At 53.9% G+C, this 22,909-nt stretch overlaps 1 protein-coding gene and 1 long non-coding RNA gene across 3 annotated transcripts; one reads left to right on the top strand and one right to left on the bottom strand.

The window, feature by feature from the left end:
* The first annotated feature begins 1,774 nt into the window (after window positions 1-1,774).
* Window positions 1,775-22,034, top strand: NT5C1A (5'-nucleotidase, cytosolic IA). Of its 2 annotated transcripts, XM_027574261.2 has the most exons (6): window positions 1,775-1,947; window positions 8,276-8,443; window positions 8,873-9,002; window positions 10,438-10,560; window positions 12,843-13,027; window positions 14,562-22,034. In XM_027574261.2, the coding sequence occupies exons 1-6, from the start codon at window positions 1,822-1,824 to the stop codon at window positions 14,925-14,927; spliced, it is 1,098 nt and encodes a 365-aa protein (XP_027430062.1). In that variant the 5' UTR covers window positions 1,775-1,821; the 3' UTR covers window positions 14,928-22,034. The 2 variants fall into 2 exon arrangements, with proteins under 2 accessions (XP_027430062.1, XP_027430070.1); XM_027574269.2 differs by lacking the exon at window positions 10,438-10,560.
* Window positions 2,089-10,588, bottom strand: LOC113911556. The gene is made up of 3 exons (XR_003516518.2): window positions 10,512-10,588; window positions 8,299-8,463; window positions 2,089-2,439 (listed from the first exon to the last, which is right to left on the bottom strand). It is a non-coding gene; the product is annotated as an uncharacterized LOC113911556 (long non-coding RNA).
* Window positions 22,035-22,909: the final 875 nt, after the last annotated feature.

Below are 22,909 nucleotides of genomic sequence, written 5' to 3'. Positions count from 1 at the left end.
AGGCTAAAAAAATGTTTTAAGAAAACCATAAAGAAGAGAAAATACATTTATGGTACTATACATATATTTATTGAATAATTTATTTCAATATATTTATTGAAATATTTCAGTATATTTATTGAAATTGAAATATTTCAATTTCCATGTATTTATTGAAGAAGTCTGCATTTAAGTGGACTCTCACACTTCAAACCCATCTTTTCCAAGGGTCAGCTGTAGAAGAAGAGGGTGGGAAATGTTGCTAGTCAAACAAAACCAATAGCCACCAACTTTTGGGGGGCATTGGTTAAAGTGATGTAGAGAATCTCATCGGGCTTTAGAGATGGACAGTATTGCCTGGCCTCTACTGGGACTTGGGAAGCTGTCTGGACCAGAGGCAGCTCCCTGTCAAGGCAGCATGGTCTCTCTTTCAGGGGGTCTCTGCTGCCCTCTGCACATCTTTTCCCATTTTTCTCTGCTGATCAGCTCATTCTGCTTATAGAGTTTCTACCCCCTCTTAGCCTTATGTCGCACATAGCTTCAGCCTGCTGAGGCTCTTCCAGGTCTCTGTGTCGAAGTCGCATTGCCAAAGGGTAGGCATACTGGAGGGAGTTTGGGGCCATCTATGGAAACAATCTATCAAGTCTGGAGAAGGCAAGTCTAAACATACTTACCCCAATCCTAAAAGTTTTTTGTGATTTGCCCCTTCCTCCCACACAAGATTTGGTTGGTTCCCCCCCAGGACATGGTGGAGGCTGGGCATATCCCTCCATTCTGTACCCCCTTCCAGCCAGATGCCCTCCAGGCTACACCAGTGTGTTCTCATGCTGCTCCCACCCATCTGTGCAGACGTGCAGGCTCACACAGAGATGCCCCTTGTCTGCTTCCTGACCTGTACCTTGGGACAGGTGACATTAGTGGCTGCACCCCGGGCTCTGCACCAAGAGGGGACAGTGCGCTGGAACTCCAGGATGGTGGTCCAGTAGTCTTTGGTTCCCAAGCTCCGTTTCTACCCTCCCTCTCTTCGCCACTTCATTACCACCCCTAGTTCTGCAGGTGGAACCTGTGAGCGCGAGCCCCCTACTGGCAGTCAAGGGGCCAGCAAGAACCTGGGTTCAGAGTCCCTGGGTGTCGCGCCGGTATGGGTCCCCGGTCAGGCTGAGGGGACCTGGTCTCGCCACTGACTTTGAGGGTCCTTCCGCCTTGGTGGGGAATAGCTGCTCAGCTGGGCCCACTGTTGTGCGCCCGACTAGGAGCAGAGTCCTGCTCGAGGACGGAGCTGTCCATCCACCACCACCTCTCCCTCTGCAGAACGGACTAGGGTCTGCCAATCGGATTCCCAGGGTCCTGGCACCAGAGGGCAAAAAGGCGGCTTAGCTTTTGGCGGAAAGGAGGCTAGCTTTTCATTTTCTCCTTTGAGGATTACCATCCTGGGAGAAAAGTTGTCAGGCCTCTCCTCTCTCGGTGCCCTTGAGCACCAGCGAAGAACACGATCCCTGAAATCCCGAATCCGCCGCAGCCCGCAAGCCCGGCCTCAGGGCCCCTGCTCCTGGGAGCCCGAGAGGCCAAACCCTCCCTAGTAACCACCCCCCAGCCCCGCAGTCACTTGGGGACCCAGCTGCCCCCCAGGACACATCCAATATCAGCAGCCCGCCCGCAGCCGAGAGGGAGTTTTAAACAAACCCCCGCCCCCGCCACCCCCCGGCGGCTCGCGCGCGCACACTCCCCGCCGCGGCCCGCCCCCTTCTCACGCCCGGGCCGCGCCTCCCCGCGGCAGCGCAGCCCCGCCAGCGCCGCGTCCCCGCCGCCGCCTGCTCGGGCGGGCAGGGTGGCAGCGGGATCATGGAACCCGCGGAGCTCCGGGAGCCCCGCAAGCCCGGGCGGGGGGCACAGACCGCGGCGGCCCCGTGCTGGGAGGAGACCAAGACTTTCTACGAAAACCTCGCGCCCAAGAAGAAACCCAAATCGGTAACGGCAGGGCCTGGGTACGGAGAAGGACAGGGGAAGGAAGGGTCACCGAGGGAGGGTCGTAAGCCCCCTGGAGAGAGATCCGTGGCAGCCCTCCGGGAGGGGACGCAGCTCCTCAGCACCAGAATGTGTCGGCCCGTTGGCACCGGCTCGCGTTTATTTTGGGAGCTCTGAGCCGGCGTTTTTTTTTTTTTTTTCCCCCCCGGGGCTCGGGTTCCACGCCAGGAATCCCCCTCCCCCATGCTGTCCTCAGGGCCCAGCTCCTCCACGAGCCCGGCAGCCAGGGGCGCGGGCAGCACTTGTTGGCATAGCGGGTCAGCGGTGCCTGCCCAAGCGCCCCGGGCTCGGGTAACCTGACTCTGGAAACCCGGCTCCTCGTTGTGCTCTCAGCTCCCTGCCATCTGGGCATCGGGCTCCGGACCCGAGCGTCTGCGTTCGGGCTCTGGCTCAAGGTCCTGCGCTGTGGGCTCCGGGTACTGCTCTGCCCGCGTCCTAAGGGAAGGGAGCTGCACTGGAATCTTCGCCCTGCGTTCAGGGCTCCCAACGCTCCGCCACAGCTGCGGGCTCTGCTCCCGTCGCAGCGGGCATCAACACCCCCGTGACCCCCGTGGTGGTCTCAGCTTTGGGACACTCACACAGAGGAGAGAGCTCCTCTTCCCATCGGACAGATGCCTGGTGTCCGGGTTGTGCCGGGGCCTCGCTCATTCCTGCTTCCCAGATCTCAGAGCTTGGGAAGGGCACTGGACGGAGGTTGGCCCAGAGGCATCCTCCAAGCAGTCCCACCCTGACCTTAAAGCATCCTGCTGCTTCCCGCCAAGGGCCCTTCCCCAGGAGGCCCGCCCTGTCAACAGTCATTCCCTGCAGTATCTCTAGGCCCTGCTCAGCAGTGCCGATTGAGAGATGAATTTGGCTGAGTCCCTGCCTCAGGAGCTCATGGTGCACTGAGGGAGACCCTGGCCATGGTGAGTGCTCAGATGAAAGACCCTACATGGTCTCGAGAGGGTATACAGGAGTGAGTGACTGCCCACTAAGGAAGGCTTTGCTCACGTGGCGTTTGAGCTCACCTTAAAGCCTGAGTAGGCAGCATTTCCCAGGGAGATGGGGAAACAGGATGGGCAAAAGGCTTGGGGATGTCTTTGAAACCGAGTGGGAGAATGCAGAATCTTTGGGAGATACATGGGAAGGGTGCCAGAGACACATCCAGGGCCTTGAATGCCATACTCAGGAACCTGGGTATTCAGTGGAGTTAGGGGTTTTAAAACCAGGTTCCACTGGGGTCCCATGTTTCTGGAGATCTGCACACACGTGGATCCAATTTATTTTCTTTTTTCTTCCAACCACCTCTTAAACAATTAAAAATGTGTAATAAAAACCTCAATTCACTCAAATGTGTTATGTGGCCATCTTAGCACCTTCAATACCATCAATAGATTAATTTATGCTGCAGGTTGATTAGTTGTTTTTTTGTTTTGTTTTTTAAGCAAACCTTAGGATAAAGCTTTCCCTGTGAACGGTTTACTAGAAGTTTATCTTGAGATTGCTGGCAATTATTGTTGCTGAGTATCTTGAGGCTTATAGTTTAACACAAAACAAAAATTTTTTGCCATTTGCAACCACTTATTGATGGTACTCAGGACTTTCTCATTACTGGGCACAAACCAACAAACGCAGAAACAAATTAACTAGATGATGAAGTTTAAGTCTGCACTGGTGGCCTAACCCCTAGTTGCAAATTTATCACCTACCCAACTGTGCTGTTTCCATTGGTTGACATTATAATAAATATATCATGTACATGTAATACATTTGAATCAAAAAGTAAACTAGTAAAATAAATTTATCCTAATAAACTATAGGAATATCTGATTTACATACTGGGGTTCTGCCCAGGAGTTCATGGAAATAAAATGTCAACCTACTTTTTTAAAAGTATGAAAACCATTTTTTAGCAGGATTTTTCAGCAGGGGATTAACTTGGTCCCATTTCATCTGAGCACCATCACTCTGGGGCTGCATGGGGGATGGATGGGAGACAGTGATTCTGGCAGCAGGCAGACCAGTGAGGAGGTCCCTGGTCCCTGCCTGAGGAGGAAGCTTCACCAATGTCATGGCCATGGCCCAGGAGATGGACACTGGGGCTGGAGTGGTGCGTGGAGCTCACCAATACATCTCCTCCCCAAGCACCATGGAGCCAGGGAGCTCAGTCCTAGGGGTCAGTCATGACCCCTGGCGCCTCTGGGACACAAGGGGCCTGGCGGCCTCCTGGCCCCTTCTCCTTCCTGTAGCAGCCCCTCCTCCCACAGGCTATTTTGGGGGCTTTAGGCCTCCTGGGCCCCATCAGAGCTTAGTCTCATTCCCAGGAGCCTGAGTGAAATATTTAAGCCCCGAGGACCCCTAGGAGCCCCTCACCTCATGGGGTCAGAGGACTCCTCAGTCCAGACCTATCTTGTCCCACTTTCCAGCAGTTCTTCCCCCAGTAAGATTGTTTACAAATAACAACTTTTGGCTGTGTTCCTCTCTTGGGCCCAACAGGCAGAATCATGTCCGTCTAAATGAGAGCTCCTCAGGCAGGCTAGGCGGGGCTGGCTCTCCTCCATTCTCCCCCCACCTGCCCCCCAGCACCAGTGGAAGGCAGAGAACTGGCAGGACCCTGGCTCCCTGGAGCTCACTGTTCCCCGGCTGAGTCCCCGGGCTAGGACAAGGGCCCCCTGACCCAATTCCCAGTCTGGAATCGGGGCTTCTTTCTGTGTTCTGGAGGGACTGTTTGTCCTTAGGTATGCCTAACAACCCATGAAGGGTGGTCTCCCTCTGCAACTAGGTCCAGGGGCATCTCCAAGTGCTTGGCTTCTCCCCAGCTCTGGCCAGCCCTTTACCTGTCCCTTCAGCTCTGAATGAGCCTGGAAAGGCCACTCTTTCTGTATCTCTCACAGCAGTTCATGCCCTCTGGGCCCTAAGGCTCTCCCCTCCTGGTGCAGAGTCAGAGCAAGAAGAGCCGGCAGAGGGTCCTGCCCTGGGGACCTCCATTCTGAGGAGAAAGAGAGCCCTGCCCTTAGAAACCTCAGTCTGGGGGCATGGTTTCCCTCACCATTTCTCCCAAATCCAGAAGGCGAGGGCTGCATGGGGCAAGTGTCCCAAAGAAGTGGCTGAGATAGAAGGGGTTGGGGGTCATCTGGAAGCTATCAAGGAAAGGCATATGGGGGGGGGTGCTGCTGTGTGGACAGAGGCCAGAGACTTGGGATTTTACCTACCTGGATCTTCCTTGACTTTGCTGTGTGACCTAGAGTAATACTCTGTCCCTCTCTGAGTCTACTTGCCCATTTGGAAAAGAAGGAAGTGGAGACTCCTGGGGCCAAGACAACTGGGATGTATTTCTTGTGATGGCCAGAGGTGGGATGGGATAGGGTCTGAGTAGCTCAGCCAGAGGGGACCCAGAATGCAGAAGTCTGGCAGGGACTGTGGGACAGCAAGTGAAGAGTGAGACCTTGGCCTGCTGCCTGGGCTGGAGCCGCTGGCTTGGGAACCTGCCTGAAGGGGCCAGGAGGGCAGCTGGCTCTCTGTCCTTGAAGGGGTGATGGGCCTGTCCCTGGGGCAGTAAACCCAGCAGGCTTCCTGTGTTTATGAGAGTGGTCTCCCCACTCCCCCAACCCCACCCACCCTTACCATCCCTGGCCAGCCCTCTATCACCCCTTCGCTTTTACTTTACATTCTTTCCTTGAAAGCTCACAGTTGCCGAGGGGCTTGGGAGGTATCCAACCCGTGATCACACGAACAGGGATGGCTGGCAACGGGGGCAGTACTTGGGGTGAGCCCCAGAGAAGAGGCACCTGTCCTGCTTGCCATTGCCTTTCCCTGACCCTGCTGGCCAGATATACCATCTTTGTTGGGGTAAAAGTCAAATGCAAACTGAGGCTTACGGCAGGTGCTTGGGGAACTCTTTGGTCTTCCATTTACTACTTTGAGGTGTAAAGCTTCATTAGCCACTAGCCATTCATAGCTACTTAAATTTAAATTGATTGGAATTAAATACAATTAAAAATCCAGTTCCTCAGTCTCACTAGTTATATTTCAAGTGACTGAATGTGTTTGTTATCACAGAAAGTTCTACTGGATAATGCTCTTCTAAAGGATGGCACAAATCTCTGTCTTAGGAATAGATCATAAGCTCCACGGGGGTGGGGATTGTGTCTGTATTGTTTCCTGCCACGTCCCCAGCACAGTGCCTGTCACATGGTGATCACTCAATGTTGTCCACTGATTGGGTCCCAGGCTTGATTCCAGAGAGATGCAGTGTGGGGTTGAGTACGTGGCCCGCAGTGCTCTCAGGAGCAGGCCAGAATTTGAGATCCATTTATGAGTCTTGCCCCCATCCTGAGCCTCTGTTTCCTCATCTGCAAAGTGGGAATCACCCCCACATTCTGATCCTCCCCAGGGATTCTAAAGGGTCCAGCTGCTGTCTGTGGTGGCACGCCCTCTCCCTAGTCCACTGCAGGTGGTGAAGGATTCTGAGGCCCTCCTGTGCCCTGGGGAAGGCCTCCTAGCACCTGCCCACTCTTCTGGGCTCATTGACACCCAAGCCTCCTGCCCTGGGCTCTGCTCACCTTTGCGAATGCACTGCGTACTTGCTCACCTCCTTATGCCTTCCTTCACCTGACTCCTCCTTCCAGGCTGCATGCAAATGCCTCCTCTCCTATGACAACCTACTGTGAGCCCCTGTCATCAAGACTCTGCTTTCACCTGTGTCCTATTACTCATGCCAGCCCCTTTCGTGTCTCTGTGTACCTGCCTTTCTTCCCTATCAGCGTGTGACTCTGAGGGCAGGAGCCAAGTCCCTACCAGGACCACTCCCAGGCAGAGCCCAGGGACCTGGCACAAAGAACCAGTAGATGTGTGTAAAATTTGCATCAACCAAAAAAATATTCTCAGAGCACCTACTGTGTGTCAAGCAATCTGAACAGATTAGGGTACTGCCCTGGAGTTTTCCAGTTCATGTTAAATCCGTCATAGCAAATACTGTTTCTCACTGAAGTAGATTATGTGAGAGTTCAGAAGCATTACAAATTTACTGAGCACCTACTATGTGCTAGGCACAGTTTTAAGCACTACAGATACTCTAAATGAACAAGATAGTCCTGGCTCATGCTCCCTCAGAACTTAAGCCTGGTCCCTGCTTCCTCTCCAGAACTCTGTCTAGAAATAGAAATAGTTAAATAAGCAAGTAGGGCCGTGCTAAATTTAACTAAAAAAGGAAATCTATGGGAGAGCCCATAACTAGGAGTGAGGGAAGGCTTCCTGCAGGTGACATGTATTTTGAGACCTGCAGGTTGGGGAGAAGTTAGCTGGATGAAGAGCCAAGGAAAGAGCAGATCAGGCAGAGGGCACATCATGTGCAAAGGCTCAGGGACAGACAGGAAAGTATGCTCAGACACGAGAAAGGTCAGACCGAGCAAAGTGGGATAGCAGAAAGGTGACAGTGTGGAGAGAGGGAGGCGTCTGTCTCCAAGAGCTTCTTACTCCACACTCAAGGCTGGGGAACAGAGTTTGAGAGGAGTGGGTACCACTGAAAGGGAGAGGAGCATCATCAGATGTGAACTTGAGAAACATCCCCTAACAACAAATTGGATGACCTGAGGTGGGAGATGGTGATGGACTGGACTTTGGCAGGGAAGGCACAAAGAAGTAGATTCCATAGAGTTGACAGGTTTTGGTGATTGATTGATTGGTGTAAGGAGGGGAGTTGAGACAGGGGAAGAGTTGAGGTTGACTTCTGGGCTCTGGCCTCAGTGTTGAGTCCATGGTGGTGCTGAGCACTGAGATGAGGAGGTGGGTGGGAGACCAGGTTTGGAGGTACAGGGAGTGGTGGGAATTCAGCCTTGGGCATGTTGAGTTTGAATGTCTGTTAGTCAACTGGGGCAATTAGATATATCAGTCTGGATCTCAGGAGAAAGATCTGGGCTGGAGATAAATTTTCTTATATAACTGCCATGTTTCTGAGCACCATTTCTTCCTAAGGAGTATGTAGCTCTCATTTTATAATGGAAACCATCTGGAGACCATCTTGAGCATCAGTCATACTCTGGCTACATACACTGTATTCATTTTTCCATTGTGTCCAGATGACCAACTAGATTGCAAACTCCCTGAGGGGATGTCCTCCCACCAGATCGTGCTCCTTGGTAGGGAGCCACCATCTTCCTCAGTTCCTGGCTGAGTCCTGCATGGAGCGGGTCCTGACCCACATCTGCCCCTGCCCCAAGGCACCCAGAGGGGCTGGCACGTGAGACCTGCTTCAGGGAGTGTGAGTAACAGCCTTCCTCCTGCACCTCTGCAGCCCAAGCCTCAGAATGCTGTTACCATTGCTGTGTCCTCCCGAGCCTTGTTCCGCATGGACGAGGAGCAGCGCATCTACACGGAGCAGGGCGTGGAGGAGTATGTGCGCTACCAGCTGGAGCATGAGAATGAGCCCTTCAGTCCCGGGCCAGCCTTCCCCTTCGTGAAGGTGGGTGCCATATAGTGCCTCTGTGGGAATTAGAAAAGGCACTCCTGGGTGTTTGAATAAGGAAAGGGGTCCCCCTCTAGGCAGATGCCAGCCCACAGGAACACAGCTTGGCAAGGGGACAGAGCCGCAGTGGGAAGAAGCCTCCCTGTCCTCTGCGCTAATGCAGCCCAACTCCGGGTCACTAGCTTGGTGCGTGGAGCTGGCCCGGATTTTGGCCCCCACTCACTCTGTAGTGAGGCGCCCCTGTACAGCAATCAACCAGCACGACGGGTGAGGTTGGGATGAGACAGTCCACGTCCACGGCCAGGCCTTGACCATCCCTCTCCGCCCCCGTTAGATCCCAGCTCACTCCTCCTCCCCAACACTGGCTGCCAACTCCAGATGTCAGTCCCTGGGAGTCTGAGCAGGAGGGCCCCCTCTCCCATCCAGGCTCTGGAGGCTGTGAACAGGCGGCTGCGGGAGCTGTACCCCGATAGTGAGGACATCTTTGACATCGTCCTTGTGACCAACAACCACGCTCAAGTGGGTGTCCGTCTGATCAACAGTATCAACCACTACGGTGAGCATCAGGGGTTTGGCCATGGGACACGCCTACTAGACGCTTGGGGTTGGGGGGGGTCGTCACATCTCTGCAGGGGGTAGGTAATACCAACTAGAACCTGAAGCCCAGAGGTACACTGGTAAGCTGGTTCCTTAAGAAAACAAAACAAACCAGAAGGGAAAAAAACAAAAACCCTGATTGTAGCCTTGTCATCTTAGGGTGTGACTATCCCTCCATGGCTGATTTCAAGTTATCAACAGTTGGACAATCGAACTGGCTCAAAAAAAATCCCTGAACGTTTAACGTTCAGCTCTTGCAAGCTGGTACAAGCCAGTTCCAGCAAACCACTGCATAGGCCCTGCTGCCTATGTATTGGGCAGGGCACCTGCTGCCTCCGTGCCTCAGTTTCTCTATCGGCAATGGGGCTCACAGGCCTCACAAGGCTGCTAGGAGAAGCAGGTGCAGTTGTCAGAGTGAAGGGACTTTGTGTCTTAGTCCAAACTCTTGAGTGAAAGTAATAGACCCTCCAGAGCTAGCTTGAGCTGAAGAGAAAACGGTAATTTCTTATTAGGTTAAAGGGGTGTCTCTTAGAACCACAGGGCAGGAAGTAAAACTGAACCCACAGCAGCCTGAATCCAAGTACTGGAAATCTCTCCTGGGCTTTTTCTCTCCCGGCCATGTAAGCCCTTATTTCTGCTTCTCTCACTCAGCAAGTCTGTTTCCATCCCCTGCCCCCTGCCTGCATCTCTCTCTCCAAACTAGGTTTCTCTGCTTTTCCCGAATATGGCCAAAATGTGTAAGTTTACAAATTCTTGTTTTAAGCAACCAACAGAGTTCAGGGGCCTTTTTGTAATCCTAATTTCAAATTGCTGGGAGCAGGATGATATTCAAAATATTTAACTAACTTAGGACACAGGCATGGAGTAATCAGGAGACACCATCCACAGTACTGGAGCAGGGCTCTCCAGAGATTGTCTCGCATGAGGGGCTGAGGCAGTGATGGCGTAACTCAGTGGGCTCAGGGCAGCACCACCTTACCAACCAGCACATCTTTCCCAGCCTGTGCACGCAAGCGTACTAGGTGACTACCAGCCCAGGCTTGGAGAAGATCTGATTGGCCCCGCTTGGGTCAGGTGTCTGCCCCTATCCAATCAGCTATGGCCAGGAGGGCCAGGCTTTGCCTGGAGACCCACCTTTCGTAGTACTGGGATTACCTGACGAGAGGCTTTTCCCGTAGGCCAGGCGGTCACTCCTGGTCGATCATCCATATTTCATGGATGAAAGATGGAGGGGCTCAGAGAGGGGAAGAGTGGCCTAAAATCACTCAGAGAATCCCTCTGCTGCCCCATCACCATTCAGAACCAAGATGGCACCCACCAGACGCGGAGGGACCAGTCTGAGGCTCTGAGGGTTGACTTAGGCATCACCTGGGTACTCTCTACCTCCTTCCCAGACCTGTTCATTGAGCGGTTCTGCATGACAGGTGGGAACAGCCCCATCTGCTACCTCAAGGCCTATCACACCAACCTCTACTTGTCAGCTGATGCGGAAAAAGTGCGGGAAGCCATCGATGAAGGTGCGTCACGCTGGGGAGAGAGAATACGGGGAGTCTGACAAAGGAGTTCCGGAGGTTGGGGGGCGGGGCTGGCCCTAAAGCTCTGAGCAGGTGCTAGGGGTTACCGTGGTAACTGGAAAGGGCGTACTTTCCTTCATGCCTATGACCTGTCCCGTAAACTGAGAATAAGGCCCACCGATTCCACTGATTGCCCTTCTAGTCCACTCTTCCACCTCCCGCCCTACCATGGTAAGGATGCTTTTACTCATCAGTATCCCTCAGCCTTCTCTTCCCATGGAAACCCTCCTTACAGCCCAGAAGGCTACTCCCTTCTAAGAATCCTACTGGTCCATAGTTCTGATGCCTGTGTGACCATATGCAGCCTCTGCCCCCGTCTGGGTCAGTGGGGAGGAAGGTCAATATCTAGTTCATCCTGAGCACTGAGGTCTGGGAATGGCTAGCATTGCAGTAGCTGGCCTGGCCAGGGCTGAGGTGAGGTGAGGAGACCCAGCCGCAAGTCCTGACGAAGAGAATCTCCCTCTATGGGTCCCTGTCAAGGGGCAGTTTAGGGTGGTAATCACAGTCTTGGTCTTCCTGACAAGGTGTGTATCCCTGTTGCTCAAAACAGGCCCACAGGGGAGGAAGGACTGCCCCACTGCCCGAGAGGGCTTCTCAGGCTGAACACTCCTAGCAAGTTTCTATCAACCAGCACTATATCCGCTTTTTTTTTTTTAAGATTTTTTAAAATTTATTTTTGCATGTGCGAGAGAGAGAGAGAAAGAGAGAGAGAGAGCACAAGTTGGGGGAGGGCAGAGGGAGAAGCAGACACCCCCCCCCACCCCCAGTAGGGAGCCTGATGCGGGGCTCGATCCCAGGACCCTGGGATCATGACCTGAGCCGAAGACAGACGCTTAACCGACTGAACCACCCAGGTGCCCTACTTTTTTTTTTTTTTTTTTAATATCCGCTTTTCTCTTCCTCTTTCATGCTGTCTGCTGCCTAGAACCCTGGCCTCTTGCCTTGCAATGCCTCACTCTGAGTTGCTTTGGGCTTCAAGAGGCTTTCTTTAACCAGAAACCAGAAGCAATTTCCCTAGGCAGATGTCACACCCTCTGGTTGGGGCCTTGGCACTGACCTGAATGTGTGCCTCTATATGTCTGTAATTTGAGGCTAGCGAGCAGGGGATGGTCAGGAGGGAGGCCCTGCCCAGAGTTGGGTGGTCCTAGTTCATCTTGGCTCCAGTGTTGCAGGCGCTGAGAAGGTACCCGGCTTGGTGCCCAGGGCCTGGTCCTACTTAGAGCATCATCAGGCTGCCGAAGTTGCTGGGAGCTTGGCACTGCTCTCTCCTCCCAGAGTTCTGCCCTAGCCCAGCCCTTGTGAGCCTGGAGTCCCAAGAGCAGGGCTGAAGCAGCCTTTGGGGAGATGACCAGTAGAGAACAGACCCCCAGGCCTCCAGCCTCCTAGCGCTGGCTCTCTGCTGTCCAGTGCAGCTCCCGTCTGGGGCCTGGGCTCCCGCAGGCATCCCTGACTCCTGGGGAAGCCCAGGGTTGCAGAGAGTCTCTGTACACAGTCAGATGGCATTGGTACTGCCCTTGATGGTCACCCACGTTGCCTCAAGGAGCCCTGAGTGGGGCATACCTGGTGCCATTGAGACAGTAAATGGGGGTGCCCATAGACTTCAGACTGGGATCTCAGCTCCAGACAGAAGTCAAACACCCTTAATTTTACTTTAGTCCAGAGAAGGTGTTGATTACTTGCTAGAATCAACAGTAGAGAGTAACTGAGGCCAAGCAGGGTTGGGGCTCCTTCCTAGACCCACCATAGATCTACATCAGGTGCCTGTGAAGATCTCCTAGAAGGGCAGCAGTGGCCTGGGGGACCCTTCCTTCCAGTCAGGATTGACATTCAGCTGGTCCATACTAGCACGACCTTACTGGATGCTAAGGAATTGAAATTTCTCCATACTGATTGCTAAACAGCTGCTTTCCTGAGTCCTCTGAGTGACCCCTCTTTCCTGGGGCTCCCCCAGACCTTCCCACAAGGCAGCAACTAAAGGGAAACGCTGATATGGGCCAGGGCCCTCAGAGCCCTACTCAGAGCAAAAGCCGCTGTCCATTCTTATTGACCAGTTTTTAAATATTCTGAATATGAGCCCTGATTAGCCTTGCCCCAAGTCCTGGGTGAGGCTGGTAGGGCAAGGCTAGCCCAAGATGGCCTTCTCTTGGCTCCAGGCAGCTGAGGCAGGTGTCAGGGGCCCCTGTTACCTAGATGAAGGCAGACAACACTTGCCTCTCTCTGCCCAGGGATCGCAGCCGCCACCATCTTCAGCCCCAGCAGGGACGTGGCTGTATCCCAGAGCCAGCTGCGCGTGGCCTTCGATGGGGATGCTGTGCTCTTCTCGGATGAGTCGGAGCGCATCGTCAAGGCCCACGGGCTGGACAGGTTCTTTGAGCATGAGAAGGCCCACGAGAACAAACCTCTGGCCCAGGTGCTGCACACACTCCCCAGAACCCCTGAGAGGAGTGAGGCGGGTCCCCAGAACTTGCCCTGGGCTGGAACTTCAAGCCCAGAACCAAAACCCCAACTCAGCCCAGAATCCAGCCAGGTCCCCTCACCAGGCCTCCAGCCCTCATCCCTCTCACCTGACCCCTGGGGCCCCCTCAGTGAGCTTCTACGCCTTTGTTGAACCTCATCCCCCTCACTGCAGTCCTATCCCCCACCCTTGAAGCCCCCATTCTCTCTCTAAGCTCCCCTGCCCTCTGAAGCTTCCTTCCCCTTTCTGAAGGCCTCAGTCTGTTTCCAAAGCCACCACCTTCTCTCTGGAACCCCCATCCCCCCTCGGAGATTCGCCCACCCCTCTGAGTAGTCTCCCAGGTCCTCAAGAAGCCCCTGCTTCCCTCACTGGAGGAGAGGAAAAGCTGGGCAGCTCCTCAGAGGGCAGGGGGACCCAGGTGGGAGTGGGGTCTGGAGCAACCCGCCCGCTTTGGGCCCCACCAGCCCTTGCACCTCCTGCCATCTGTCCCTTGGCCGGGGGGGGCTCAGCGACCCTCCCACTGCTTGGAGTCTCCCCAAGAGTAGACTACGCCCGGGAGCTTGGAGAAAATTCCCTGGGGCTGGAGGTGTTGGGATCCACAGACTTCTGGAGCTCCTGTTTGTGCTTTTAACCAAAACCTGGGTGTGCAGTAATCCTGAACTTCTTTCCCCAAGAGCTCAGCAGGCTTGAGTTGCAGCTCCCAGATATTCATCTGACTTCGTTCTTGTGGAGTCCCCCTGAAATCTCTGGAAACCCAGGGCAGGACCAGTTTTACCACTAACTGGCACACAGAGGCCCAGGAGACCACTCCTTGCTCCAGGTCACCCAGTCAGGGAGGGGTCTGTAAGATTAGAAGTCCACCTGCCCTCATGTCCAGCCACCGATGCAGCTTTCTTCTTCATCAGCATCTGGTTCTTTATTCGCACAGCCTCATTCAGCCTTGTCGTTCTAGGCATGGTAGAGAGTAAATCTTTCCCCTGACCCTAGACAGCTGGTGCATAACGCCCTGAGCCACCTGTGCCCAATGGGCAGGGCTGATATTTGGCAGGTACCTATTGGTCGGTCTGGCCCAGTTGTTTGCAGCTGGAGTCCATTCTGATTGGAGGGGGCCCGTGCCAGGGTTACTGAAATATCCTCCCTGCTGACAATGCACAGAAGGCCACATGTACACAGCTACACCGCAGACACCCACGTACCTGGAGGGCACGTGGACGGACATACATAGCAACAGTTGCCCTGGGATGGTTATTCTGAGCCAGACACCCCCAGTCACAGCAGTATGGACGCCCAGACCGACAGACGTACCTCAGCCCCACTGATGCACATGGCGGCCCCAGCAGGTGTAGCAGAGCTGGGAGATCGAGGGGTCTCGAAAAGCTTCCCCAGCCCAAATAGCAAGACAGTGGTGCTTTTGGGAGGAGCCCCGCTGGAGAGGGGGCAAAGGTTTGGGAGACAGAGGTGTTCACTGTGCTCCCTTGCCTTCTCCTAGGGCCCCTTGAAGGGCTTTCTGGAGGCGCTGGGTAGGCTGCAGAAGAAGTTCTACTCCAAGGGCCTGCGGCTGGAGTGTCCAATCCGCACCTACTTGGTGACAGCACGCAGCGCAGCCAGTTCGGGGGCCCGGGCTCTCAAGACCCTGCGCAGCTGGGGCCTGGAGACGGATGAGGCCTTGTTCCTTGCAGGAGCGCCCAAGGGGCCCCTCCTTGAGAAGATCCGCCCACACATCTTCTTCGATGACCAGATGTTCCATGTGGCTGGGGCGCAGGAGATGGGCACAGTGGCTGCCCATGTGCCTTATGGTGTGGCACAGACGCCCCAGCAGACTGCGCCTATGAAGCAGGCCCCAGCTGCGCAGTAGCTGAGGCCTGAGACAGGCACGGCTGCCTGTCCGTACTCCACCACGTTGTCCAGTGGACCCTTCTAGTTCCTCACTGCTCTGTCCTTCTGCACGTCTGCCCTCATCCCCACGAGTGAGGTACTTGCAGGGAGTGATGCAGACCAAGCCAGCATCCCCACCAGCCCTCCTTTTCGGCAAACACTGTGCCACGACCCCGGCTAGGAGAGTAAGACTGCAGAGTAGCTGGGTTTTGGGGGCGGGGGTTGATGGGAACAAGGCTGACAGTGTCAGAGGAGCCAGGCTGCCTCCAAGGGGTCCTGGGATGAAGACTAGCTCAGTGTGGTGCAGAGAACATGGCTCTGCTAGAGAAGGCATCCGGCTTCTAAGCTCTGTCCCGGCATGAACTGATGACTTTGGGTAAGTCCCTCCCTTCCAGGGGCCTCGGTTCCGGCGTCTTGTAGGTGGTTTCCAAACTCTCCTGGAGCTGCAGAAGCATGGTTTAATAAGATTGCCCTGCCCAGGGCTGCTGCTAGACCATATGGTATCTTTGTGCAGTTAGAGGAGAGCACTGTCTCGAGAATGAATTTCAAAAAGATGGCCCTTGCTCTGGGCTGACCCAGACCCACGCTGGGGTCCGCGGCTTGCTCAGCAGCACATAGCCTGTATCTCAGCCCCTTCGGGCGCCTCAGCTCGGAGGCCTTTGTCGAATGGGCAAAATGCACCATCGTCCGCAGCAACCCTACCTCTACTTCTGCACGGTTTGGAAACCACTGGACAGAGGACCTGTCCGCTTCCCGTGAGCCTCTACTGTGAGTCACCCATCAGGGGTCAGCTGCCGGGGGCCACGGTTTGCGGAAGGAGAGAGGCGTCAATTTAACCTGCACGCAAACTCTCCTTCCACCAGCAGGGGGCACTACAGGCTCTTCCCGGGGAGGAGCTTTCGGGACCGCCTCTCAGGGCTTCCTTTGCTTTTGCTTTTAGTCAAAGTTCAGTCGTTCTGCCTTCCAGCCCCCTCACGGCAGCCCTCAGTCCTTCAGTTACTGCATTCTGCTGTGCTGCCAAGCGGCTTTACCAGCGGGGAAGAGGGAGAGTGTTGGGGTTCACTGTTGTGGGCCCAAATGCAGGGGAAGAAAGCTCAGTGGCTCAAGTGGGAGGGAGTCCTGCTTGCACCCGAGGGAAGGTCTGCCCAAGGTGACGTGGGAAAGTCTGGTCTGAGGCAGTGACCCATTAGACAGGAAGGAGCTGAAAGGTGCACTGGCAAGATTCTCCAGCTGTGGAACTTTGAGTGGAAGGACTGAGCTCTCTGTCCCCAGGATGCTGTGCAAGGGACTCCAGAATGAGGAGACCTTCCCTTGCAGCGCACCAGTGAATCCTCCACCTTGCAGGAGCCTCTGCAGCCCCTTTGTCACCACTTCTAGGGGAGAGCTCTTACTCTTTGATGAGTCAGCTTCCTCTTTTGCTAACAAGCCTGGCTCTCTCTATGAACGGAGGGTGGGAACACTGATGGCTGGTCCCTCAGGAAGACCCAGAAAGGGTGAGCAGCCGTCCGTGAGGGCGACTGATTGCCCAGCTCCTGGGGCATCCCAGCTGAAGGAAGCACTTTGTGAAGAAAGCCAAAGGTACCATCCTAGGGAGCAGGAGCCTGGAGGTGTGTGCAGGAGAGCTGGACTGCTGTTGAGGGTGGGACAAAGAGGTGAAGGGCTCCCTGGGGCCTGACCTTTGTCATTTTGAGGACTCAGCACAGGATCTGAATGGGGCCAAGTTCTGGGCAGTGTAGGGCAGGATAGTAGTTGCAGAAAGGAGGAAAAAGTGAGGAGACGGAGGTGGTTCACGAAATGAGCAACAGTTAGGGCCAGAAGAGGAGTGTCGGGCTGGGTTTTCACTCTCTGTGTGGGAAGCTGGGCCTGGGAGGAAGGTCAAGGCCATGCAGAGTTTCTGGGTCAGATCCCACCACTGATCGTCTTATCACGGGAGGGACATATGATGATGATGTCTTTGTACAGGTCTTTCCAGCCACAGCCAGGATCCTTCTGGCCTCAGGGCAGGGGGCCTGGTTTTGAGTTCTTTCCTCTGCTCCAAGCCTGGCCAGAAATCCTGAGAGAGGTAAGAACAGCCTCTAGGAAAGAAAGTGAAAGAGAAAGTCATCTTTGATCTCGGCTGAGCCATGAAAGGCCCTCTGTCCTTCCCCCAGTCAGAATCACCCCCTTGGATGAGCCTCTAGGGCTCACAGAGCCAGCCAAAGCCATAAGCAGCCTGCTCAGCTGGCACAGTTGAGGTTCATAGAATGATATTAGTCTGCGTGACCAGAATGGATATGTACATTAGGCACCAGATGGTGCCTAATTAAGATAAACTCTAGGGATTCTGAGAACCAAGAGGTCCTGCCTCCAGGACCTGGTGATAAACAGCCCTGATTCTTCCAGGTCTCTCAGGAAGCAGAAAGACACGATGCTGGAAGCAGAAAGATAAGATGCAGTAAAAGCTGTGGATTTCACTTGAGCCACCAGTAATAGACATAGACAGCCCTGGGCAGTGAGAGACACTAGGGTCTGGTTCTATTACTGAAACCGTAAATGAACATCTCGGGCCTGGAAAAAAGATTTCGGTGGATGGAGTAAAAGGCCAGAGTCCTGGGGGCAGGGGAGGCCGTGGCCAGACACACGTTCTGATTCTTTCCAGTGGTGAGGAGGAGCCCCAGGCAAGGAGCATTATTTATTGGATCCCCGGGCAAATTAAAACGCCAGGTGAGCATCACAGCCCGTGCTGGACTGCCGCACTAGGGCGGGGGGCCACAGCTCCTGAAATGCTGGACCCCAGGAGCCCAAAGCACCGCTCCCCGACAAGTCCCTCAGAGCGCTCCCCAGGAAATGCTTGCCCACAAAGCCCCAGACCCAAGGGAAACTGCCACTGAGCAGGAAACCAAGTGCTGTTCCTAGGCATTGAGACTTCGAAGATCATTGCAGAGCTGCTCCCTCCTTTCCCTGAGTGCCCAACCAGAATGGTGGTGATGTAGCAGGAAGCACCAGGAGAAATCAAAACCCGTGAGAAGCTCAAATCCGAGATGGAGTGACTGGTGGGCACCCGAACACCAAACTGGTGATTAAAACATTGAAATACCTCTATAACAGTTGCTAAATAGCGCTGGCCTGAGCCCCTGAGTGCCCCTCCATGGCCTCTCCTGCGCTCTCTCCACTGTGACGACACCATCTTCCCACAATTCAGCAAAAAGGGCATCCTGGAGGCTGCACTGGCACAGTGACTGTCGTCCGCTCTATTTGCTCGTCTAGAGAGAGAGTAACCTGCCCAAAGTCACTCAGCGAGTGGCAGCACTGGCAGTGAGCCCATGTCTGTCTCTTGGGAGCCAGACTCTCAGTCATTCTGCCGTTCAGCCCAGACAGCATAGAGGAGGCAAGAGAAGCTTCGTGACAAAGGAGCTTGCCCAACAGTTAGCATGTTGACCTCCTTCCTGTAAAACTGCTATAAAACACGCGGGTAGGTACATTGCTGTTGTAGTGTCCTAAATAGCTAGGAAGAATTTAAATTAGAGCCAGACATTTGCAGAACTGCTGAAGCACCACCCAACTTCTCTGGAACCCAGTTTGAAAGCCCTCATATGGGGCCCATGCCGGGTTTGGCAAATTATGGGCCAAATCTAGCTCACCACCTGTCTTTGTAAAGAAACTTTTGTTGGAACACAGCCATGCCCATTGGTTTTGCACACAGCAGCAGAGTCAAGTTGTTTCAACAGAGACCAAGGAGCCGAAAATATTTATCTGAGCCTGGGCTAAGGCCAACATCCGCAGCCTGCCCCATAGTGGGAGAGACCAGCTCATACCCACCTGAGCACTGGAAGCAGAGGCTGGTTTCACTGCCAAGGGGGCAGCATGTGCGGGCTCCGTGCCCATGTGCGGGCATCGTTAGGGCTGCAGAAAATTGCAGGCACTAGCTGAGTACCGTGATGTTGAACACAACAGATCCTTGGCATCGGAGGATTTCAAATGTCAAGTTTTGACTCTTTCCAAGTGCCCCATAGCCAGTTGTCATTTGAAATGTTGTTGACTCAAAGTTGACTCGAGTGTGCCCTCCTCAGCTGCTGGATGAGGGGCAGGGAGCAGGACCCCTGGCTAGGGCTGAGCCCAGCTGGCTGTCCTGCACCTGCTCAGCGTGGCTTTGTTCTCAGCTCCTCACCGCCCTCATGGGCCTCTTGGGAAGTGACAAGTGCTGGTAGATGGAGGGGCTTTAGCTAAATATTGATTTTGGTTAAAATGGAGTGCCCGATGTTGACTTCACTCCAATCTAACAAGTCATCCATATGCTCTCTGTGGAAGCAAGAACAAGTTCTTCATGAAGACAGTTCCAGCGAGGTCTTTAGCTGGCCCAGAAGTTACCGATTAAGCAAAAGATAAAACTCCAGTGAAAGTCAAAATGGCAATCTTCTTGTGCTGTGTGGGTGTGAGCAACACACATACCCTCATGGTGGAACTGTGGATCAGGAGAAATCTAGGACCCTGCAGATACAGGAGTTTACCCAGGTTCCAGGATCCGCTGTAAGAAAGGCAAGCGTGGAAGTGGTCCCACCTATAGACACCACTGTTCCATCATGATACTCTTGTCCCCTAAGCCCGGACTTGGCTTCAGAATCCTTCTCAACCCAGCATTACGGGCAGCCCCTACCAGCAAGTCGGAGTTGGCACGGAAGATGAAACTCTATTTTGACATCCCTATTGGTGTTGGGTACTGCTTTCCAGAGGGCATGCAAGGCCCTGAATGTTCACTCTCTGATGGCACAGTACCACTCAGGATGCGGAGGTCTCACCCAACTCAGGCAGGACACAAAGAAGAGGGAGGATGGCATCCTGGGGTTGGCGGCTTTCCAGCACTGGGTGCCTAGCCAGGAAACCATGGGTGTTCTCTGGGTTTCACGCTCAAGGCGAAGCACGGAAACCCCTCCCATCAGTAGGTGGCGCTAGAGGCCAGCACTCTGCCGCTGGCCAAAGCTTGTGGTTTTCTTCACTGGTTAATTTTCTCTCCCGTGGTACTTGGTGCTGTGCTAGACTCCCTCAGGTAGCTTAGCCTAAAAGCACTATACGTGCTCTGAAAATCTCCTGTGTGACAGGCTGATTGCTCCTACCAGCAATCACTGTGTGTGTATGGACACATTCATCAGTGTGTGCAACAGGATAAAAGCTGCGTGTGTCCATGTTTACATGGGTGTGTAATGGGTCAGATATCTCTGCTGACAACTCTGTGTGTGTGTGTGTGTGTGTACAGTGGACAGGTTGGTTATCTCTGTTAACTAAGGATCCTGGGTCCCACATACTTACGGCCAGCCCTGTTTCCTGTTTCCTGGGACTGCTTCTGGCCATTCCCATCATCTCATGGCCATTTGCACATATGCAGCATGAAGGCCACTGAGGCCAAGTTCCTTATCTTTCTTTCCAGCTTCCAGACTCTGGCCAACAAGGTCTTGGCTCCTAACTCTCTGCCTCCCAGCCCTACCCCCTGCAGCCTTGGAAAGGAAGTGGCAGAATCTGTGCTAGGACACCCCTTTTGGCTGCACCTGCCTCACCATCTCCATTTGTTTCTTTCCTCCTGCTGATAGTCCCATGGCCAACGTGTGCAGTTGGGCAGATTGTATACTGCACAAATCCAGATGGAGTCATTCACACTATGACTTGAGTGGAGCTTTCTAAACACCTGCAAAACCTGCCAACCTCCCATGGCTGCTCTGGTCATCTCATGGTCCTGGCTAGAAAAGTTGCCTTCTTCCCTGCCTCCCTGGCCCAGCCCAGCCTAGGCTGGAATTCCTTCCTCTGCTTGGGTGTTCTAGTCTGGCCCAGAAGTGACTAACCCTTGACCTTGATCAGGAAATATCTCCTGATACCTTTGGGATTGAATTTAGGAAAGTGAAGTATGGCTGGCAACTTTTCAGTTACTCAGTTTTGCAGAGTTAGTGGTCCTTGTAAGACAAACTGAAGTTCTAGAGACTAGGGTTACTGCCTTCCACACTCCTGGCCTGAGGGTGAAGATGTCTTCATGAGCCCGCTGGTAAGATGGGTCTGCCACGGAATTAGGGGAGGGCCTCAAGGCTAAGCTTGGAGCTGCCACAGAGTAGAAAATCGTGAGGTCACCACAGACTGGATGTCTAGGCCTGGTCGCAAACCCTGATGCCTCCCGGGGCCAGGTGGGAGACGTAAGTGAGCAGGGAGATGAGGCTGGGTCTTTAGGGTAATGGAGCATACACACGCTGTTGCCTGACACGGTTGCTGCCGTGTGGGAATGTGTGGTGCTCTTGCCAGATAGTCCACTCCAGTTTTCAAGAGAAGCTAAAAATCTGGACTTTCAAATGTTGGCAACTATTTTGAATTTGGAAGGCCTTGTGCAGGCCAAACAAAACACATCTTGCAGGCTACAGCCAGCCCTGGAGTCTCCTGTCTGCACCCTCTGGCCCAGGCCCAGTGAACTGAGTTCTTCAGAACCGACTAACTGAGCGTGTGAGGATATTACCCTCAGGCTCACAGAGTTTGGGGTCTCTAAGAGACCTCAGAGATATCCTAGTTAATCCCTGTGTGTTTTAAACTGTGTACATATAAAGTTCTTTATTAACACATGCATCTTTAGCTTCTGGTTTCTACTTAAAAGCCTCTCAGTCCCCCCCACCCCCCAGCCACCTTCAGTGAAGTACAAGATCGAAAGTGAAGCCTTACACGTAGTGTGCTTGTATCAACCTGTCAGAAGCCCTATTTATATCTTTATAGGTCTATTTATATCTTTAGCAAACACGGGCTGCCCTGGTCTTCCTTACAACCTAACCTCCTTGGGGTTGCTTTTTATGGTAAATCTCCTAAGTGCCTCCTTAAACGGTTGGAGCATGTGCTTCTTCATCTATGTGAGTTCCCTTGTCTGAAGAGGGGGTTAGACAGCTCATACCTCCTCAGTTCTGCCCCTTCTTGGTCTGCGGTCAGCTCTCCCCACGCCCCGCTCCGTCTGGCTCCCCGCACTTACCCGGTCACATGATGGAGGGTGCTGCGGGCTCGTCAGCGTGGATGCTTCTCGTTCCTCCTGCTTGTCCTGTAACTGAAGTTCACAACGTGGGCTTCTGCCTCTTAAAAGCCATTCAAATAAATAGAAGACTTTTAAAATAAACTCATATTGTCCTGTTTGCCTTCCTCACAACTGTATCCACTGACCGACCGGCGGCCCCCCAGAGAAATGCCAATGGCAAAGGGTGTAGTGAGCAGGCCCGAGATCGGTTCCATCCCGGGGCACCAGTGTCTCCCTGCCGACCCTCCCCCACATGAAGACCACCCTGGGGGGAGGGGGATTCTGCAGCCCGAGTCCATCAGAAGGCAAGCTTCTCCCAGCGGCGCTCCTGGCGGGGGCTCAGTGATCCCATCTGGAACTGGCAAGGGAGGGTGGGGTGGAGTGGGAGGGGGAGAGGGTGTCAGATGGAGGAGGAATGGGGTGACTCGGACTCTAGCCCCGGCCCTCCCGTTACCCTTCCTCTTGCACCTCAGCTCCCTCCACAGCCCACCCGACCTGGGGCCAATACCTCTACGCCATTCTGTCCACCACCTTCATTTTTCCTGCCGCCCGCCTTCCCCTCCATCTGCTGAGGCCCCTGTCAAGACTTATCTCAAATCAACTTCCTCAGCTAGGCTCCCTCAGAACCTGGCACAGCGTGAGGGACAGATCACTCTCTCCTGTGCACAATATTTAGGTCTGTGGCTCTTTCTCCCATAACCCAAAGGAGAATCTCCGGCTTTATTTTGGTGTCCCCCCAGCCCCAAGTGGGTGTCAATAAATGTGCCTATAATTGGGGCACCCGGATGGCTCAGATAGTTAAGCCTCCAACTCTTGGTTTCGGCTCAGGTCATGATCTCAGGGTCGTGAGATCAAGCCCCACGTCTGGCTCTGCACTCAGCACTGAGTCAGCTTGGGCTTCCCTCTCTGCCCCTCCCCTTGCTCTCTCTTGCTCTCTCAAATTAAATCTAATTAATTAA

Source organism: Zalophus californianus, chromosome 4, assembly GCF_009762305.2.
Source record: "Zalophus californianus isolate mZalCal1 chromosome 4, mZalCal1.pri.v2, whole genome shotgun sequence".
NCBI lineage: Eukaryota > Metazoa > Chordata > Mammalia > Carnivora > Otariidae > Zalophus > Zalophus californianus.
The sequence above is the reverse complement of the archived record's forward strand: the minus strand, read 5'-3'. Positions and strand labels throughout refer to the sequence as shown.